Genomic DNA, 17,924 nt, shown 5'->3' with positions numbered 1-17,924 from the left:
AAAAGTAGGTTGTGTGAAGAGTGATTCTGATGGACAGAGAGCTTGATCCATGCCATGAGTGACAAGGAACTACGCTCACTTCCTATTGTTCCCCACGCCAGAAAATGGAAGTTGCTCCAACCGACACCCAATTAGCTTAATGCAGAAACACAGATGCAGTGCAGCAAACACAGATGCAGTGCAGCAAAACACAGCAAACACAGACAAAATCAGTCTCAGGGGGGCTCCAGGTTCTGGATATTACCCCAACAACTACTCAGACACCGGCAGAGGGGACATCTTTTGGGCCCATAGCTGTTTGGCTTTGGGGAAACACACACACACACACACACACACACGCACAGGTGGTACAAAACTCAAGTTCTATTTCCAAATCCTTTGGCCCCAAACCAGAAAAAGCCAGAGCCACACCTGGGCAGTGGGAAACCAGGAAAGAGAACGGCCTCATGGCTCCTGGGGTAATTTGCATCAGTGACCTTGAGCTGACCAGCCCGGACTCCCTTAATATCTGGTCAATGACCAGTGTGGTGGGGATCTGTGAAGAGCACATAAAGCATTTGGAAGATCGTTTTTAAAGGAATGGTTTGGTTGAAGTGCCTAGCTAAGGCTTCTGCGACCCTTACATGAGCAATGGTCAAATTAATTAAACGAATACTCAAGGTCATGGCCAAAATTTAGATTGACCCTTCTTCTTTCCTCTGATCCTTCTCCAAGTGAGACATCTCCTTCCCCCTTCTCTTAGGGTGTTTCTGCTCCACTGAGCCCCAATGCGAGTATTTGTAATTCAAAATCAAGTCAACAGCTATTAATGACTATTAATAGAGCATCTACTCTGCTGTATAATAGACCTCAAAGCCTCATGCCCAAGTGGGAGAGATTCAAGTACGAGTTCAACATAAAAAGAGCGGGCTTGTGCTGATCCAGTGAGGATGTGATCGAACCTCAGGAGAAATGTAGAAAACTGTCAAAGAGGAGGAGATTACATTGCTTCCTACTCACGAGGAATTTAGACTCCATGCTAAGAACTGCACAGCAAGATGCCTAGATGTTCATTCCAGCAGCATTTGATGTACATAATGAACAAAAGACTCCAGCCTCGTACCTGGTCCCGGGGGCCCTCTCACTCCAGGGACCCCCATGGCTCCTTCTGGTCCTCTCGGGCCTGGTACCCCGGGAAGCCCCGGGATTCGAGGGCAGGACTCCACATCGGCAGGCGGTCCTGGTTCTCCTGAAATTACAATTACTGCTGTGTGAGGGACTCCCACCTTACACACAAGCTCCTTCTGCCCTCTCCAGCTAGATGGACTGCCGACACAACACCCAAGAATCAGAGGTCAATCACCCAACATCAGCTCTGTGAAGGTGGGACTCTGTCCACTGTGGGGCAGAGAAACTTCCGGAAAGCACTGTGCTAAATACATGACTGACTGACTGAGTGGGATCTCAGAGGAAGCGAAACAAGTACAGAATAGTGAAGGTTCGTTGGGGCAGGAACAGTCTGGTGACCTTCACTAGATTTCCTGTCTTTGGGCTACTTTTTACTGGGTGTCGGTCACAGGAAGCAGTGGGAGGGCTCCTGAGGTGACTCCAGTGTCAGCTGGGGCTTCACTGTTCAGCGCTAAGAAGCTGTAGCTCTGACTTTAGTCCATCAGAATCATCTGGCCGGTGCGTCAGAGCCCACAGTTTCTGAGCATGTAGATCTGGGGTAAACCCTGACATCTGTGTGTCTAACATGTTCCCTGTTGAGGCTGACAGTGCTGATCTGCAGATCTCATTGGAGAATCACTGCTCTAAAGCTTTGCATGTTCTTCCTTCTTGGTTATGTTCACATCTGTAAAGTATTTTTCTTAAAGCTTCGTTCAGTCACCCTGAAAATACTCCACAGGGAAACAAAATCATAATAACGCTAACCAATAAGGATAACAGCTAACCCTTCTCAAATGCCTTCTCACGTACTGGGCCTCCTGCTGAGTGCCTCACGATGAAAGGCTCCCAACAAGCCCGTGCGTGTATGTGCTGCTATTATTAGAATATTACATGTAAGAAAACCCAGGCTCAGGTAAATAAGTGACTATCTAAGGTCACACAGCTAACCCATGACAGAGTCTAGATTAAAATGCAAGATGGCCTTCCTCCAAAGCTGTGCCCTTAACCAGGACACCATTACTGCCTATAGGACTCTTCACATCTGTGTGATGAATTCCAAGAAATACAACATATTTTAAAAACATGCTGCTTACCAGTTGTGGTGTTCTTAAAATTCATGCAAATATGTAAAGTAAGTTTAAGAATAGAGTGATTAGGCAGCAAGAAAACTGTAGAAACTATGGTCATAGCGACAATGTAAGTTACACAGCACGTCTGTGCAAAACAGACTCGAACCCAGGGCACCCATGTGGCTCAGTTGGTTGAGCGTCTGGCTCTTGATTTCAGCTCAGGTTATGATCTCAGGGTCCTGGAATCAAGTTCTGCATCAGATTCTCTCCCCCTTTCCTTCTGCCCCTCCCCCACCTCATGCTCCCTCTCTCTTTTCTCTCAAATAAGTAAATAAATCTTAAACAAACAAACAAACAAACAAACACCCCAAAACAGCCTTGAACCCTTGTCAGCGGTTTGGGATTTAATCTCTTATAAAATATTGTGGGAAACCACAACCAACAGAGTTGGGTATACTTTTACAATATGTAGTTTAATATAAAATGTGGCTTTTCTACTCTGGATGACTTGGGGGAGATGCATATGAATATTTCATATTTTCCCTGAAGCGCCTTGTGAATTCTGGTGGGGCGAAGGAAGCAGGTAAGGGAATGAGGGGTGGGGTGGGCATCTGGCTGGTGTTTCATACTTAGGGTTCTAATGTTATCTTCAAGTGAGTTTATACATACAGACACAGAGAGACACTAAGAGGATGGAAGTGGAAACATTAAATATAACACTGTAACTTTTATTTTTATTTTCCAAAGATTTTACTTATTTGTTGGGGAGGCATAAGCAGGGGGAGCAGGCAGAGGGAGAAGCAGACTCCCCACCGAGCAGGGATCCCAGGTCCCTGGAATCATAACCTGAGCCAAGGGCAGACGCTTAGCAACTGAGCTACCCAGGTGTCCCAGAACTGTAATTTTTAAATATAAACATTTAAAATAGTAGGACTCTTTTTAAATTCTGATTTTACTATTCTTTACTTTTTAATAAACCAGGAGCTAAAAGAGGCCAAAGTGCCTCTTCTGTAAGCATCCTGCATTTGGGGCAAATTTTCATTACGGTTAATAAGAGATGCCTAGAAAGGACAAATGTGTGCCCTCACTGTGTTTCTTTTCTTCTTTTAAGAGACTCTTTTTAGTCTCTTTGGAAACCCCAGACACAAAATAAGACGTTGCTTCTGCATTGTGGTAAACACTTAGTTGAAAAGAATAACAGCATTTTCATTGTATTACACAAAGAAACTTGTCCTTGGAAATGGACTTTGATGTTATGGGAAAACCTTGTCACGGCCCCTTACTGGGTGTGAAGGACCCATCTTTTTATGTTGTGGATACTTCTTATTTTAGGGATGTTCTATGTGTTTATATTGTATAATTAATAAAAGAAACTTACATGCGTATGTACTGTAGCATTTGACAAAGAAACCACTCACTCTTTGTGCCTGAATGGAAATTCTGTAAGATGAGTGTCTACTCCGCCTTGACAACCTATAATGAGAGTTGACTGTGGGATGCTCTAATATGGGGTTACCATATCTGTAATGAGGAAGCCAAAGCACTGATGCCTCATATAAAATTACAGCACTCCATCTATGAAAATGTAACAAGGTGACAAAGTAACAAACCCACAAGTACTGTGAAAAAGGCCAGTACAGAAACAAGTAGAAGCCTGATTTAGAGTAAATTACTAATTTTATAGCAGGGCTTACCTCTGGAGCCTGGAGGGATCCAAAGTCAAAAAATGAAGCCACACAACGATTTTCATGTGGTGGAAAGAGATTTTAAATATGTAAATTAGGACCAAAGTGACATCGGTTATTTGAGAAGATACAAAATAACTTGAGGATGGCATCCGTGATGAGCAGAATGATGGCATCTTATTTACATAACGAAGCCCACGTCCATGTTACTGACAAGAACGGCTAGGATACAGTCACAGAGCTTTCCCATCTCGAAAAACGTGAAATGAAGCTCTCTTGCACAATATAACACGAGTTGATTTCTTACAGCAAATGCGCCCTAATTTAACATATAGAGAAATTCTGTTCATTGGCAGGCTTCTGAAAACTTCATACTATTTAGCCAAGTTTTATGGGTTCTGCACAGAAAGGAAATAGGAGATGAGTGCAAGTACAAGCTGTTTGTCGTGTTGTTCTGTGATCCGTCATGAAGCACCACAGCCCATTTATTCTTTGCGCTACCGACATAATTTAGGAGATTGCAAAATATTCCGAGCTGACACCCCATTACTGTAATATTGATTGAGGATCCCCAAAGATATCAGTTCTGCCAATCTCAAATACGCATGTCTGTTTGCCCTTCCAACTCTCCCTTGGCTTACTTTTGACCCTCTGCTGAAAACATGTTGTCGACTGAGCTTACATTGAATAGCCCTTTTGTCTTTGCGGGAACTAATGTATTTTACAGGAAAAGTTAAATGACACATCTTGGAAAATCAAGTCAGGGAGAGAAATGAATATGGTCCTCGCATACAGTAATCAACTCAGCCTTTGCCTCTTGCGTGAGGGAACACAGATTTATTTAACTGAGAAATGTTTCTGTAAAATCGACTCCTAATTTGCAAACGTACTCATTCTAATGATAAATATTAGTTTACCAAACATAAGATTGTGTAGTGAGGCCTGAAATAAATACAGCTTAACTCGTTAGAAATTGCAGGCAATTTCAGAATAATTGCTTGCTTCAAGGCGACCCTCCCAGTAACTATTGAAACAAAAGGCTGGCTTAGGCTGCTGCGTGAGATCATCAGGCATTAGGAGCTTACCTGGAAGACCGGGGTGCCCTTGTCTGCCTGGAATGCCAGGTAAACCCTTCTCCCCGGGGGAGCCGGGAAGTCCTGGTGGCCCCTGCAGCCCCGGGAATCCCATTGGTCCTAAAAGGAACATAAAGATGGGGACGCTGGAATGGAGGAGTATTGAGACAAGGGCAGTCAGGTGGACTGAACTCAGGGAACCCAACACAAATCAGGGCAAAGTCAGCCTTGGAAACCGGGTGAGCCTCTCACTTTTTTCTGGAAAGCTGAGAAGAGCTGCCTCTGTCTGAAGGAAACACAAGAGTCAGTCAAAAGGAATAAGGAAAATGGTTTCATGACCAAGGCAAGACTAAAGTTGAATGAAAAGCTCTGTCGTCCTGAACTTTCTCTAGAGATGGAAGGCTGGAAGGGAGGGGAAAATGGGCCAGTGTCCAGCCACGTGGGACGATGTGCCTCCTGGCCCTGGGCTCCTGCCTCTCTTCCTCACAGTCTCCTCCGTCAGCCCTGCCAGCCACTCAGCGCCTCGGGTGTGGGCTTCCTTCCCTTCTTCTGTGTCCAGCAAGCCTCACCTCCTCAGGGAAGCCCTCTCTGAGGCCCCAGCCCAACTCCACTTGTTCTTGATGTGCTGTCATAGAAGAGGGGCCCTTACTTGGAGCACCTGCCGCAGTTGATATTGATGAATCCTTTAGTGTGAGTGTCTGTCTTCCTCCATGAAGCTCTACACCGACGAAGAGTGAGGCTGTTTAAACCTGCTCACTGTTATATTCTTGTAGGCACTTAATAAATGTTTGTGGAATAGATCAAATCTTTCCCACTGTTTGAGTCTGAAAGGTAAACTGAAGAAACTCCCTCCTCCTTTCCACAGCTAAACACTCTTTGGACCACATGCCCCCCCCTGAAATGGGAGTTAAGAAGCATGCTTAGTGGTTTCATCAATATTTCTAAGTCCATATATATATATATATATATATATTTTTTTTTTTTTTTTTGTCACTATTACTTGTGCTGCCTACTGTTTTCCCAAACGTGAAGAATATTTCCAGGTAGAGTTTCATTCTCTAGAGCAGTAACTGGGATGAAGTAGTATCTTATTTGGGAAAGGAACAAGGTTATATAGTTAGCCTCTTCCTTCCTTTTGGTGACTAGCATGCTTGCATGTTTGTCCGATTCTGGGGTTCCATAACCAGGAGCCCACATATCTGCAGATATAAGCCACAGTCTCTAAAATTGATTTTATTGCTAATAAAGTTGAGGGAGGGTTGTTTTGTACTATTGTGCAAGTTGTGTACTGCACCATTACAGGGATGCCCTTTGCACTGTAAACATGGCAGCTTTATGGTAATTTTGGTCTTCATTTTGCCCTAATCCTTTGCTTTATTTCACACTCAGCCAGTTATTGGGCAGACTGTGATAGTTGCTTCTCTATCCATCTTCCTTATCTGTAACAGAAAGGAGTTAAAATGGATAACCAATATTGGTTCCTTTTCAACAAAAAAGTTCTAATGAACTGAATAATTTTCTGAAACCTGGTGACCAAAAATGAACATTCCCAAATATTAGCAGTTAAGTAAAAGTGAATTAAAAAATATTTTAGCTTTAAATAATGGGAGAATTCAATAACAGAGACTCTTTCACAAATATGAAACAGAAAGGTCAGCTGTCGAAACCCAAACTGTCCAACACAGAAGCCACTAACTGCATGTGGCTACTGAACAGCTGAAATGGTGCATCCAGACTGGGTTGTCTTGTGCTCATAAAACATGCACCAGGCTTCAGAGCTGGGGAGGAGGAGTGTCTTATCTGGGAGAGGAGCTCGTTCGTTAGGAACAGCCCTGATCATTGCACTGATAATTTGTATCAATGATGATATGCTAAAGCAGTAAAATTTGAATATATTTGTTAAAGGAAATATGAAAATTCATTTCAATTATTTCTTTTTACTTTTTAAAATGGGACTACCTGAGGGTTGCTGGGGGGAGGGGTTTTGGGAGAAGGGGTTGGGATTATGGACATTGGGGAGGGTATGTGCTTTGGTGAGTGCTGTGAAGTGTGTAAACCTGGTGATTCACAGACCTGTACCCCTGGGGATAAAAATATATGTTTATAAAAAATAAAAAATAAAATGGGACTACCACACCTTTTCATTACAGGTATAGCTTGTGCTATATTTCTGTTGTCCAGTTCTGGTCTAGAAGATTACCAAGCATTTTATTAGGGGCTAAAGATGAACTTGTGCTTCTTCTTACTCATCCAAATGTTACCCAAACTTGAGGATTTTCTGGAAAAGTCAGGGCACTACCGAAATGTCGTGACTATGTCCAGAGGAAATGACGTTACCTCCCAGGGGTGCAAAACACCAGACCCTAAAGGTCAAGATAACAAAAGTCTTCATGTACTTCTTAAGAAACAACTTGCATGCCTACCTTTCTGGCCATCTTTTCCATCACATCCTGGGAAGCCTTTGCGTCCTGGAGGGCCGGGTGGGCCTGGGGGACCTGGGGGTCCTGGAAGACCACAGTCTCCTGGTTCCCCTTTCAGAAGGTCGACACTTCCAGGGCGGCCTGGGGGCCCGGGAGCTCCTGACCACAAGGAGGAGGCAAAAATCTTCTTTCAGTCAAAGACAAATATGACTGCAGGTTACCTGAGAGCTTCTTAAGGAAAGTAACCAAATGCAAGCAAAAGACAGAGAAAATCAGAAGAACAAAAAAGTCAACAATATCCGAAGTAAAACAGGGATTGTCTCATGGAGCCCCCAAGCCGGGAGAGGGTGTAAATGGTCTGTTGTGAACAGTTAGACAAATGAGCATACAGAAAGCCTTCCTTCCCTTCCAAGCCAGCCCATCTGGAAGCAAGGGTTTATGGCTTTTCTTTGCATTGTCATCCCACTGCTTTAATATGATAGGTAGAAGGACAGATGAACAGACAGAAGGACAGATGGGCAGACACATACATAGATGACAGGTTTTTGACAAAAATCTGGCTGATGGAAATTAAATGTTTAATCCTATTTGAAAACAGGTGTCTTCACCCAGGAAGTGAGCCCAACTTCTACTCCTACGTAGCTTCTACACTGCCTAGCATGTTTTTGAGCATTTAATTTTTCCCAGCATCAAAGAGGATCCCATAATCTTTAGCTTACCCTGACTAAAACCCTAAAGATATGAAGGCAGTGGGTTGGGTCTGTCCAAAGGAGCTCTGTGAGCTATTAGGACATGACTGTGTACTTTGCAAAAGCCCACGGTGCCACAGCTCTGGGCCCCAGGCCCCTGACGGCTCTGGTCAGACCCCACTCTGTGAAATATTGCCTTGCTGGCCATTGTCCCTGCCAAGTGCCGAGGGGAATAAGTGCCGCGAGCAGCTCTTGAAGAGGCTCTGTTCCTGTGTGTGCCAGACCCCCGACACTGTCAGCTGGCTGGCTGGGGGCAGTGGTTCACATTGGAGGTGCCAGAGACCACCAGGCAAGGTGAGAGTCCGTCCTGCCCCGTGTTCTGCATCCTTGTGCTCAGCATGACGCTGGTGCTGGCACCAGGAGAGGCCCGCTGAGAGTCAGTGCGCACGCGGAGAGCAGGTGCAGGAGCGCTCCGACCCAGGGCTGGCTCTGACAGCCGGGCACTGCCCACACTCTGCCTTTTCCATCTGCCAGATCGATGGGGCTGCTCACGGGCTTCAGCTCTGCCATTCTTAAGTCTACATCCCTCCAGAGCTGGCAGCATGTAAGGAAGGGAGGGTCACCATCCTCTGCTGGGATGTTCTCATACCTCTTGGACCGTCGGGGCCAGGAGGTCCCTGATCTCCTGGTGGACCTGGGTCAGGAATGTCCCCTTCAGGAGCTCTTCCAGTGGCACCTGCTGGCCCAGGCAATCCAGGTCTCCCTGAGAAGGGACGTGTTCTGATGTCAGCCTCGTTACATTTGGAAGGTTTGGATTTAATTACTAAGAGGGGCAAAGCATGCTGCTTCTTACCTGGGGGGCCAGGGGGACCTCTTCCTCCAGAAGGGCCTGGGGGAGAAATTCCCGGACTCCCAGGGTCTCCCATCTCCCCTTTTAGCCCAGGTGTGCCCACTGGACCAGGCGGGCCCACTTCGTGCAAACCTGGATGAGGGAAACAGCATTAATTCTGCATTTTTTTTTTTTAAAGTAGATGGAGAGGCAGGCAGAGAGAGAGATAGAGGGAAGCAGGCTCCCTGCTGAGCAGAGAGCCCGATGTGGGACTCGATCCCAGGACCCTGAGATCATGACCTGAGCCGAAGGCAGCAGCTTAACCCACTGAGCCACCCAGGCGCCCCAATTCTGCATTTTCTCTCTGTTTGTCCCTATTGCTGCTCCTGGAAAAGAACAGCTTCCAGACGGGGTAACAGTGACCCAGCGGGTCGTGCTGAGCCCGACTGCCTGCTGCAGTGGTGGCCCCTATGCTGTAAGCTCTCCCTGGGTCAGTCATCACCTTTCCTCTCATGCCCCATCACACAGCCGGCCTCAGGTCAGCCATAGGCTTATTTTATGATTATTTCCCCGGTTAAAACAAAACAAACACAAAAACAAAACAAAACCAAAAAACCAACAACATATCAAGATTCCAACCTCTACCCCAGAAGGAGTGAAACCAAATGAGATCCAGCCATAAGGAATAATAATAACAACAAGGATAATAATAATAATAATAATAAGCTGAATACACTGGTTTGACATTTCAGGGGGAACCTGGCATGTAAGTAACAACCACGGAGGAGGTCCACACTGCAGCGGGAGCACGTGACTGGTTTCTTGGGGGAGGTACATACGTTATCAGACTATTTGGAGGAGCCTCTAAAATGAATCCTCTGTGACCTGAATTAATTCTTGGCCTTGCACACGTATCAAGATTCTGCGTCTCTTCAGCAACTGCGTCAAACCCAGCAGCACGACAACCCAGCCCTGGGCCAAACACTCTTCCACCTCCGTGTCAGATTCCAGCCACCTTGTCTGACTGTGGGCTGTTTTTCTGAGACACTAAAGCAACAAACGAGCCCTATACTAAAATCCCAGAACAAGCTTGAATGCAGTTGCTGACGATGAACCTATCTGGGGTAGCAAAGGTAACAGCGACTTGCTCGAGTAACTTGTTTGAACAGCAGCCGGTTGAGGTTGTGAAAAGTACTCATTGGACCCATGTGGCCGTACTTGCCATCACTACACTTAATATCGAAAAGAAAAAAAAAACAAAAAAACAACAACAAAAAAACCCTCCCCAACTCTCTGTCATGATCCCGGAGTCCCAGGATCGAGTCCCGCATCGGGCTCCCAGCTCCACGGGGAGTCTGCTTCTCCCTCTGACCTTCTCCTCGCTCATGCTCTCTCTCTCAAATAAATAAATAAAATCTTAAAAAAAAAAATGGAGTTCCACTTAAGCAGAGAGACAGCTCCAAGCAACATCAACAGAAGACACTGGTAACCAACAATTCTTTCTTAAATTAGGTTTTCTCAGGGGTCCTTTTTAGAGAAGTCATCTTTGATACTAAGAACAGTCCAGTATTGTGTCTTCCAGCTAAGCCAGTTTCTTAGTTCGGCACCCTAAATCGTGCATCGTGAAGGAATACTGGCAGTTTTTCACAGCCTGTTCACGGCAGTTTGGTCTTGGCAAAGGATTTTCTCTTACCTGAAGCGCCTTTGGCTCCTTTCTGACCCTTTAAACCATGCAAGCCGTTCAGACCGGGCGCCCCGGAGGGACCTGAAACACATCACAGGCCTGTGACCCACCAGGGAAGACCCAGTGTTGAAGTTCACCGGCCACTGGGCCCGGGCACCACCCAGGGGATGATTCGCTGATGGCCACCAACAGATTCTCCAGGCGGGAGTCCTGAGGTCACACTGTCTAGATGTCATTATCAAGGCTAAAACCATGCCAGTGGTTATTATTTAACATTTTCATTTCATGGACATTTTCTGCAAGACAGGTTAGCACATTTGTTTGGTTTTAACATACTGCTCTTGGTTTATGACCATACTGTGGACATCTCTCTCTCTATCCAGATACTGTCTAGAATTGTTGAATCTTCTTGTAGGAAGGAACGTTAGGTTCGATGACAACAAACTTATCCTAGATGAGAGAAAAGAGATTGGATCGGAGCAAACCTAGGCCTCCTTCTACCCAGGCACAGGACCTGTCCACTCCACCGTGGTCGGTAGATACTAATTTCTTTGGGATCTAGTCAGGTAAAGGTAGTAAGACAATAAGGACAGGTGAGGCCTGTGGCAAACTGGGGAATACATGACCTACCTAACTTTTCTTCAAGTTCCGTACTACTCAGAAAGAAGCAGCTTGCAGAGCAGGTTTGGTTGGCACGATTTCTTTGCCCTGACTTCTTTTGAAATGAACCACTCTGATGCCTCTTTACTGAAACTCAATTTATTTCATAACAATCACTGAATACTCCAGTCTCTGTAATGAGGTATGATTTCTTTCTGCCAGGCATCAGTGTAGTCCTCCAAGGAGACAGATATCTACCAGCCTGACTTCCCGAAGTAAGCTGTCAGGGAACACTGAACACCCATCAATCTATAGACTCATAAATAGATAAATGCATGAAGTATCTAAAACACACTTATATTATAACATATAGATACTTATATAAGCATAGAGATTTATAGAAAGGGGGTAGAGGAGACAAACAAGGGACAGGCAGAGGGAAGGAGAGAGGGAGGAAGGGAAGAAGGCAGACGATTGATACAATTCCGGGAGCAGGGCCCTCTGCCTGGTGATTCATACTTGTCTTATCTCATGGATTTGGGGGAAACCATCTTCTGCTCAGCCCCTGGCCAAACCTGGTGACCTTCCAAATTCATCGGTGGATCTTCATCGAAGGCTGAGAGCCGTCCAGCCCGTCACTCAGTTTGGGGCCACATCCCTGTCATTTGCAATCGCAGTGTTCTAGCACACATCCAGTGGCCCTCAGCTACCCCATGAAACCTACACAGAGCTCCCTTGATGCCCTTCTGCCAACGCCTGTCCCATACCACGCAACAAGCGAGTCTGGATGACTGGATGACTTTGGATAAATTAATTGAGGGCAAGATCGGGTCGTCTTAGTCATCCCATGCTCCTGTCTAGCATGTGACACACAGTTGGTGTTCAGCAGGTGTTGGTTGAATGGCTGAGTGGATGCATGAATGAGTGGATGAGGAAATGTGCCACAGGGAGTGCCGGGACGTGCGTGGGTGCAGAGAAAGCTGTCGGAAGGAGGGGGCGCAATGTCGATTTGCATGTTACACATTCTTTAATAAATTTATGGGAGGATTAGGGTTTGGTGAAGTTAGAGGCATCCATTTGTGTATAAATAATTTAAGGGCTAATTATTACTACTCATTAATGCAAGTCCTCTGTGGGCTTCTTATTAAAAGAGGGAACACTTAGCTAGTTTCACTCTATTTATTATCAGTACTTGAAATGGATGGTTATTCTATTTTTAAACTTAAACTTTAGATTGGTGCAAAGGAGCCGCATTCTCACATCCCCCCCCCCCAAATGGGAATGCACCCTTATTTTTCCGAAAGCTCTTATTTCCTAACCACTTTTCACAGTTCTGGCTGAGTTTATTTTTCAATCCTCTTTCCTCTTAATGAGCCAATGTTTCAAGTGTGCACCAAAAGAACACACAGACCTTCTTCATCTGCCAAATCTGGATATTTATGGCAATCTATCTGAAATGATAATAAATTTTTTGAGAACACTTTGCTATTTCAATGTGTTTTGATCTCCAGCTGAAGCCACCAAGATTGATGGCTTGGGGACTTAGCTGGGGTGGAATGTCTCAGCTTCTGCCAACTCTCCATTGTCCCATCAATGCATCCAGATCCTGGGCTGTCACAGGCCCAGCCCCTCACCATTGTTGAACTGGCCGACCCTTATCTGACCCAATGTTATCTTTCTAAATTGAATGCAGCTACATCTGGGTAGGATTTTAAGGGCAATTTTTCCTTTCTACTGAAAGCTTTTTATCAATCCCATCTCTAAATCAGAAAGTTGTTCATGCATAAAATATATACAGAGCAGATGAGAGGCAATTAAGCTAACAAAGCACATTCCTTGGTAATGAGGATTTTTTATTCACCTCTCTGGCCGTCCTCCTGCTTAACACCCTTCACGTAAGGCTGCACCTCCCTATGCTCACGGGCCGGGTGCTCTCCCTTCCACCCAGCCTGGTCAGAGAATCGAATCTCCTGCTCCAGCCCTAATGGGAATCACAGCCTCCATCCTGGTTAGCAAGCCCACTCAGAGACTAGGTGCCCACTGAGGTTTTCTTTTGTTCTAAAGCCTGAAAATGCCCCTCTATCCCCAGTGGCCTTTGTACAGGTTTTTACATTTAATGGGATGACCACCTTGCCCCTGTGCGAGGGGGACTTGCCCAGCTCTGGCATTCTGAGGCACCCTCCCTCCCAGGCAAAACTCAGACAGCTGGTCACCGGAATGTGAAAGGCCATGGGAAAGGGACCCATGTAACTACAGGTAGTGGTTGAACACAGTTGAAAATGTATCAAAACAGAATCTGAAATAAGATCTATATGTTTTTTTTTTAGTTCAGAAACTACACAACTGCCTACTGAGGATAGGCATAAGAGCATAAAGACATGGTCTCCTAACCCCGGAGCTCCCATCCCCAAATATACTCGGTGACAGCTGGCTGACAAGACAATGGAGAGCATGAGAGAAGCAGTCCCTGACATGACAGAACAAATGGGCAATTACTTCAGGAGTGGTAAGTGCTGTGGGGGCAGGGCCAGAAGGGACACCCCACCCCCCCCATAGAGAAAGGGGGAGAACATTCCCATGATTTCCACAGCTCTAACATGATAGCATTTCTTTCCAGATAAAAGACATTTCGAGGTGCCTTTTTTCTGAGGAAACATTTTGCCACCAGCCAGAACAACCCAATCCACATCTTTACGGTTGTTGCCATGGAGCAGGCAGTTGTCTTTAGATTTTCATTATTCCAATCTCATGAACGCCCAACGAGGAACCAAGTGTCTTCCCTTTAGAGGGCATATGTGCTTGAACATTTAAATCTACAAATCAAGCCATTTTTAGCATATGTTTAAGTTAGGGTTTAAATCTGACTGAACACAAGCAGGACTCAGAATCCATATGGCGCGTTCCAGCAGAGCAAACAACTTTGGAGTTCAACAGCTGGTTTGTTCAAACAAGATAATCAGTCCCCTTGACTTATTTAGAACATACTTCAAATATTTAGTTTCTCAGATCAAAGTGTTTCTGCTGGAGTGCGGTTCATTTTCGTAACAGCATGATAAACTGCAACAATGGATTTATATTGTGGACGTTTTCACTTTTAGGAATGTATTCACGGTTCAGTTTGGTTTGGTTTTTTAAAGACAGGTCATTCGTTGGGCTGTTTGCAGAGAAACAGTGTCGCTGCATGGCCAGGAGACACCACTGCAGCGTCTGTCTATGTGTTGGGGTGAATATCTGGGCTGACAGAGTCATTTCCCCATCGTCTCTTGCCAAACCCTTTATTTTATAGCACAGAACTCTGATGTGGTTGGAGATCATTTTTCGAGCGATTCTGTTACTCAATCAACATCACTGGCTATTGGTTTTTTAATAACATACCATAGTGAAATGATGTGATAAATGCAAACTAATTCAAGAGCAGGACAAATCAACAATAGTAACCTGAGCCTGGTCATTTTAGTCAAACTGAGTGTCTATTGTTATGGCACTGGGATGTTTGAAGACCCTTGCTATTTTTATTAAACTAGGAGGGTAAGATGACGGGGAAACGCAGTAGGAGTGGTTCATAATGGAAATGTTTCCTTTTGGGTTTTTACCAATTTCATCTTCCAGACGTTCCAAAATGTGTTGGAGAACACCCCACCAGGGCTTCAGGGATTTTCAGGGACAGCAAACAGCCACAATTACTAGATAAGTTTTTAACATAAAAAAAAATTATACCCAGTGATGGGTATTAAGGAGGGCATGTATTGCAATGAGCATTGGGTGTTCCATGCAAACAATGAATTGTGGAATACTACATCAAAAATTAATGAAGTACAGTAGGGTGACTAATACAACATAATAAAAAAATATGCCATTGCTTGAGATCCTAAATTTATCACAAATCACTGGACTTCACATTAAATGTCAATGAAGAGGGAGAAAAACAGTACAAAGATGTCTTGTTTAGTTATGGGAACCAGAAACCAAATAATATTTGGCCTCATGGAAATACATAAGGTACCAGTGCTCCAGAATAAAGAGCCTCCCTCCCTACAGAAGTGCACCAGGTCCTACAAACCACACTACTGCGTATTGGGGAACAAACATTATTTGAAAGTTCTTTGGTGAGGGAAGAAATGAAAGAGTGAGAAATTTTAATTTGGATTTTCAAAACAATGAAACAAGCCCAAAGGAGGGGTTTCGAACTCTTCCGAGTGGAAGTGATTTCTATTGAACCAAAATTTAGTACATGGATGATCAACTAGCAGTAGGTAAGGAGAGGAAGGTGGGAAGAGAGGATCTTAGTTATAGAAATCTACCAAGTAAGGCTTGACTCTTCATCTGCTATTCAAGCAAAGACCTTCAAATTCATAGCTACTAGCTCAACTGTCCATTCTTCTACTTGTCCAGTCCTCTATTTTTAATTTATACACAAATTTTAAAATACTTACCATAACCATCCAGTAGATTTAGTGGGTATCCACTGGGTACCAAGGATATAAAAATCATATTTTACTTGGTCAGAAAGACCTTTAAACATACAAATGATTAGGACATACATGCTACACTATAGGTGTACACGAAGTACCCAGGAAAAACATTTTTTTCTAAAATGGAAGAAATGGACTGAAGAGGAGTAGGTATCATAGAGGAATGGAGGGGCATGGATCTTTGCTAATAACAACAACAACAACAAAAAAACCCAGCATGTACAATAGGGTATATGGTATTATTGTAATGAAACTTATGTTTTCTATGACGCATAAAGACCAAAAATTCAACGAGGAAAAAAATGTTTATCTAACAAAGCTAAAGAATATTGGTAACTCTTTCTCCATAGCATTGATATTCTCTTTCCGGCACATACCACAATTGGTAAATGTAGTTACAAGTATGTTTCTAATACAACTCCCGGACTACACTGTGAGATCCAAGAAGGCAGTAACAATGTCAATTCTCTTCAGAATTGTGCATCCAGTGTCTAACACGCAATCTAGAACATAACAGAAGCTTAACTATCTTAAGGAGAGAGCAAGTAAAGAGGCCTGAGCATTACAGAAAATGCTGGGAGAAATGTTTTCAAAGATGGCAGCACCGTCATTTTGGTCAAAGGTGGGCAGAGAGCCGCGAGGAGATGCCCTGCCTGAAGCTCTGAGTGAGAAGAAGGAGCTAATTAAGGACATCTGTGGGAAACAGGAAGGAGCCATGACAAGAGCAGTGTCACTTGGCACAGGAAAGGCGCTGTCAATTTGCCCTCAAGGGTCAGGCTTCCTTTCCACTCACCTTTTATTCCTGGGAGTCCCGGTGCCCCCGGATCTCCCACCATGCCTCTTGGCCCAGGATCCCCCATTTCTCCTGGAGGTCCCTGCAGCCCAGGTGCCCCTTGATTACCTGAGGATGAGAAGGAGGTTCTGCAGACACCCAGATGAGACATGAGTTACCTTCACAGGGAAGGTCATCTGTGCTCTTAACAGGTGGCTCCCTGCAACATTGTCTTATCACTTTTTCCCCCTTGACCTCTAACTCTAGAGAGAAAACTACACTTAACCTCAGAGGGAGCAAATCACTTAGGAGTGATCACTGCTGCCTTTTACAATTTTTTAAACTTTCACTATATCCCGTATCGGCGAGAGGAAGAGCCATAAGAGGTTGTGCTATCCATGTGATATGTGCCTTAAATCTAAAGCAGAGAAGAAAACCAGCATCTGGATGGCAGGGGGTTAAGGAGGTATGGGAAGGAGCTTCTATCTGTCAGACCCTCACTTTGTGCCTGGCACATTGCTAGGTTCTTGACAGGTGTTGTCTTGGTTTACTCCCAGACCAGCCCCGTGGGATTGGACTAACTCCACCCTATGGGTGAGGAACAGGTAAGTCTGAGTGACTTCTCCAGAGTCACAGGCCTGGAAAGTGGCAGAGTCTAAGGGAAGGTTGGCTCTTTCTGATACACTAGAAGATAGAAGAGTACTCTGGAAGTTTCCAGGCTCCTTTCAAAATACCTGGACACCCGGGTGGTCCAAAGGCACCAGGTAATCCTGGCCTTCCGGGTGGTCCTGTGGGGCCTTGAACGCCGGGCAAGCCCTGATCGCCAGGTACTCCGGGATGTCCTAAAGAAAGAAGAATCAAGCATCTGAGTAATTGTGGATTGGTCTTTGAGGCCGTGCATCTATAAAACCTCTAATTTCAGGACTCGACATTCTTTTCTAGTAGTACTTGTTTACATTCACAATTTTTCTGTTGAAAAAATAACACTAAGGAAAAATTGAAAACAAAACATCTTTAATCCTACCACCTTCATAAAATTTCTCACGTGTATAACATTTTGCAAATAACTCCCCCAGTTTTATATTCTGATTTTTTAAATTAGCATTGTTTTATAAGTAATTTTCCAAATTTGCTATTATTTTCTCCTCCTCTTCCTCCTTCTTCTTCTTATTGTTACTATTATTATTAAAGTAGGCTCCATGTCCAGCGTGGAGCCCAACACAGGGCTTGAACTCACAACCCTGAAATCAAGACCTGAGCTGAGATCAAGAGTCAAATGCTTAACCGACTGAGCCACCCAGGTGCCCCTCTAATTGTTTCAAAAAGACCAGCTGTAGCTTATTGAGTTAATCTTAATTAATTAACCCAATTTTCTCTTACTGTTAGCCATTCAAGTTATTTCTCTTTGCTGTTATGCATAATGGCCTTGATACATTTTGAATCCATTTTTCTCAAATTATTTCCTTGAGAAAAATTCCTCGGAG

The 17,924-nt window shown here is 44.5% G+C and overlaps 1 protein-coding gene across 9 annotated transcripts in view; it reads right to left on the bottom strand.

Annotated features, from left to right (window-relative positions):
* The window catches only part of COL4A4 (collagen type IV alpha 4 chain), a 125,044-nt gene that overhangs the window by 12,693 nt on the left and 94,427 nt on the right, over nucleotides 1–17,924 (bottom strand). For 7 of the 9 annotated variants that reach the window (XM_082690159.1, XM_082690160.1, XM_082690157.1 and 4 more), the window contains 8 exons: nucleotides 17,175–17,282; nucleotides 16,462–16,569; nucleotides 10,606–10,677; nucleotides 8,937–9,065; nucleotides 8,733–8,846; nucleotides 7,398–7,553; nucleotides 4,987–5,094; nucleotides 1,103–1,228 (listed from right to left, as the gene is read on the bottom strand). In XM_082690159.1, the coding sequence (XP_082546285.1) occupies nucleotides 1,103–1,228; nucleotides 4,987–5,094; nucleotides 7,398–7,553; nucleotides 8,733–8,846; nucleotides 8,937–9,065; nucleotides 10,606–10,677; nucleotides 16,462–16,569; nucleotides 17,175–17,282 (921 nt within the window). Of the gene's footprint in view, nucleotides 1–1,102; nucleotides 1,229–3,910; nucleotides 4,300–4,986; nucleotides 5,095–7,397; nucleotides 7,554–8,732; nucleotides 8,847–8,936; nucleotides 9,066–10,605; nucleotides 10,678–16,461; nucleotides 16,570–17,174; nucleotides 17,283–17,924 lie in introns of those variants that run through there. The other 2 variants (XR_014300448.1, XR_014300449.1) reach the window with 2 other exon arrangements.

This window comes from Mustela nivalis (assembly GCF_964662115.1).
Source record: "Mustela nivalis genome assembly, chromosome: 11".
Taxonomy (NCBI): Eukaryota; Metazoa; Chordata; class Mammalia; order Carnivora; family Mustelidae; genus Mustela; species Mustela nivalis.
Note: the sequence above shows the minus strand (reverse complement) of the source record. Positions and strands in the feature narration are given on the sequence as shown.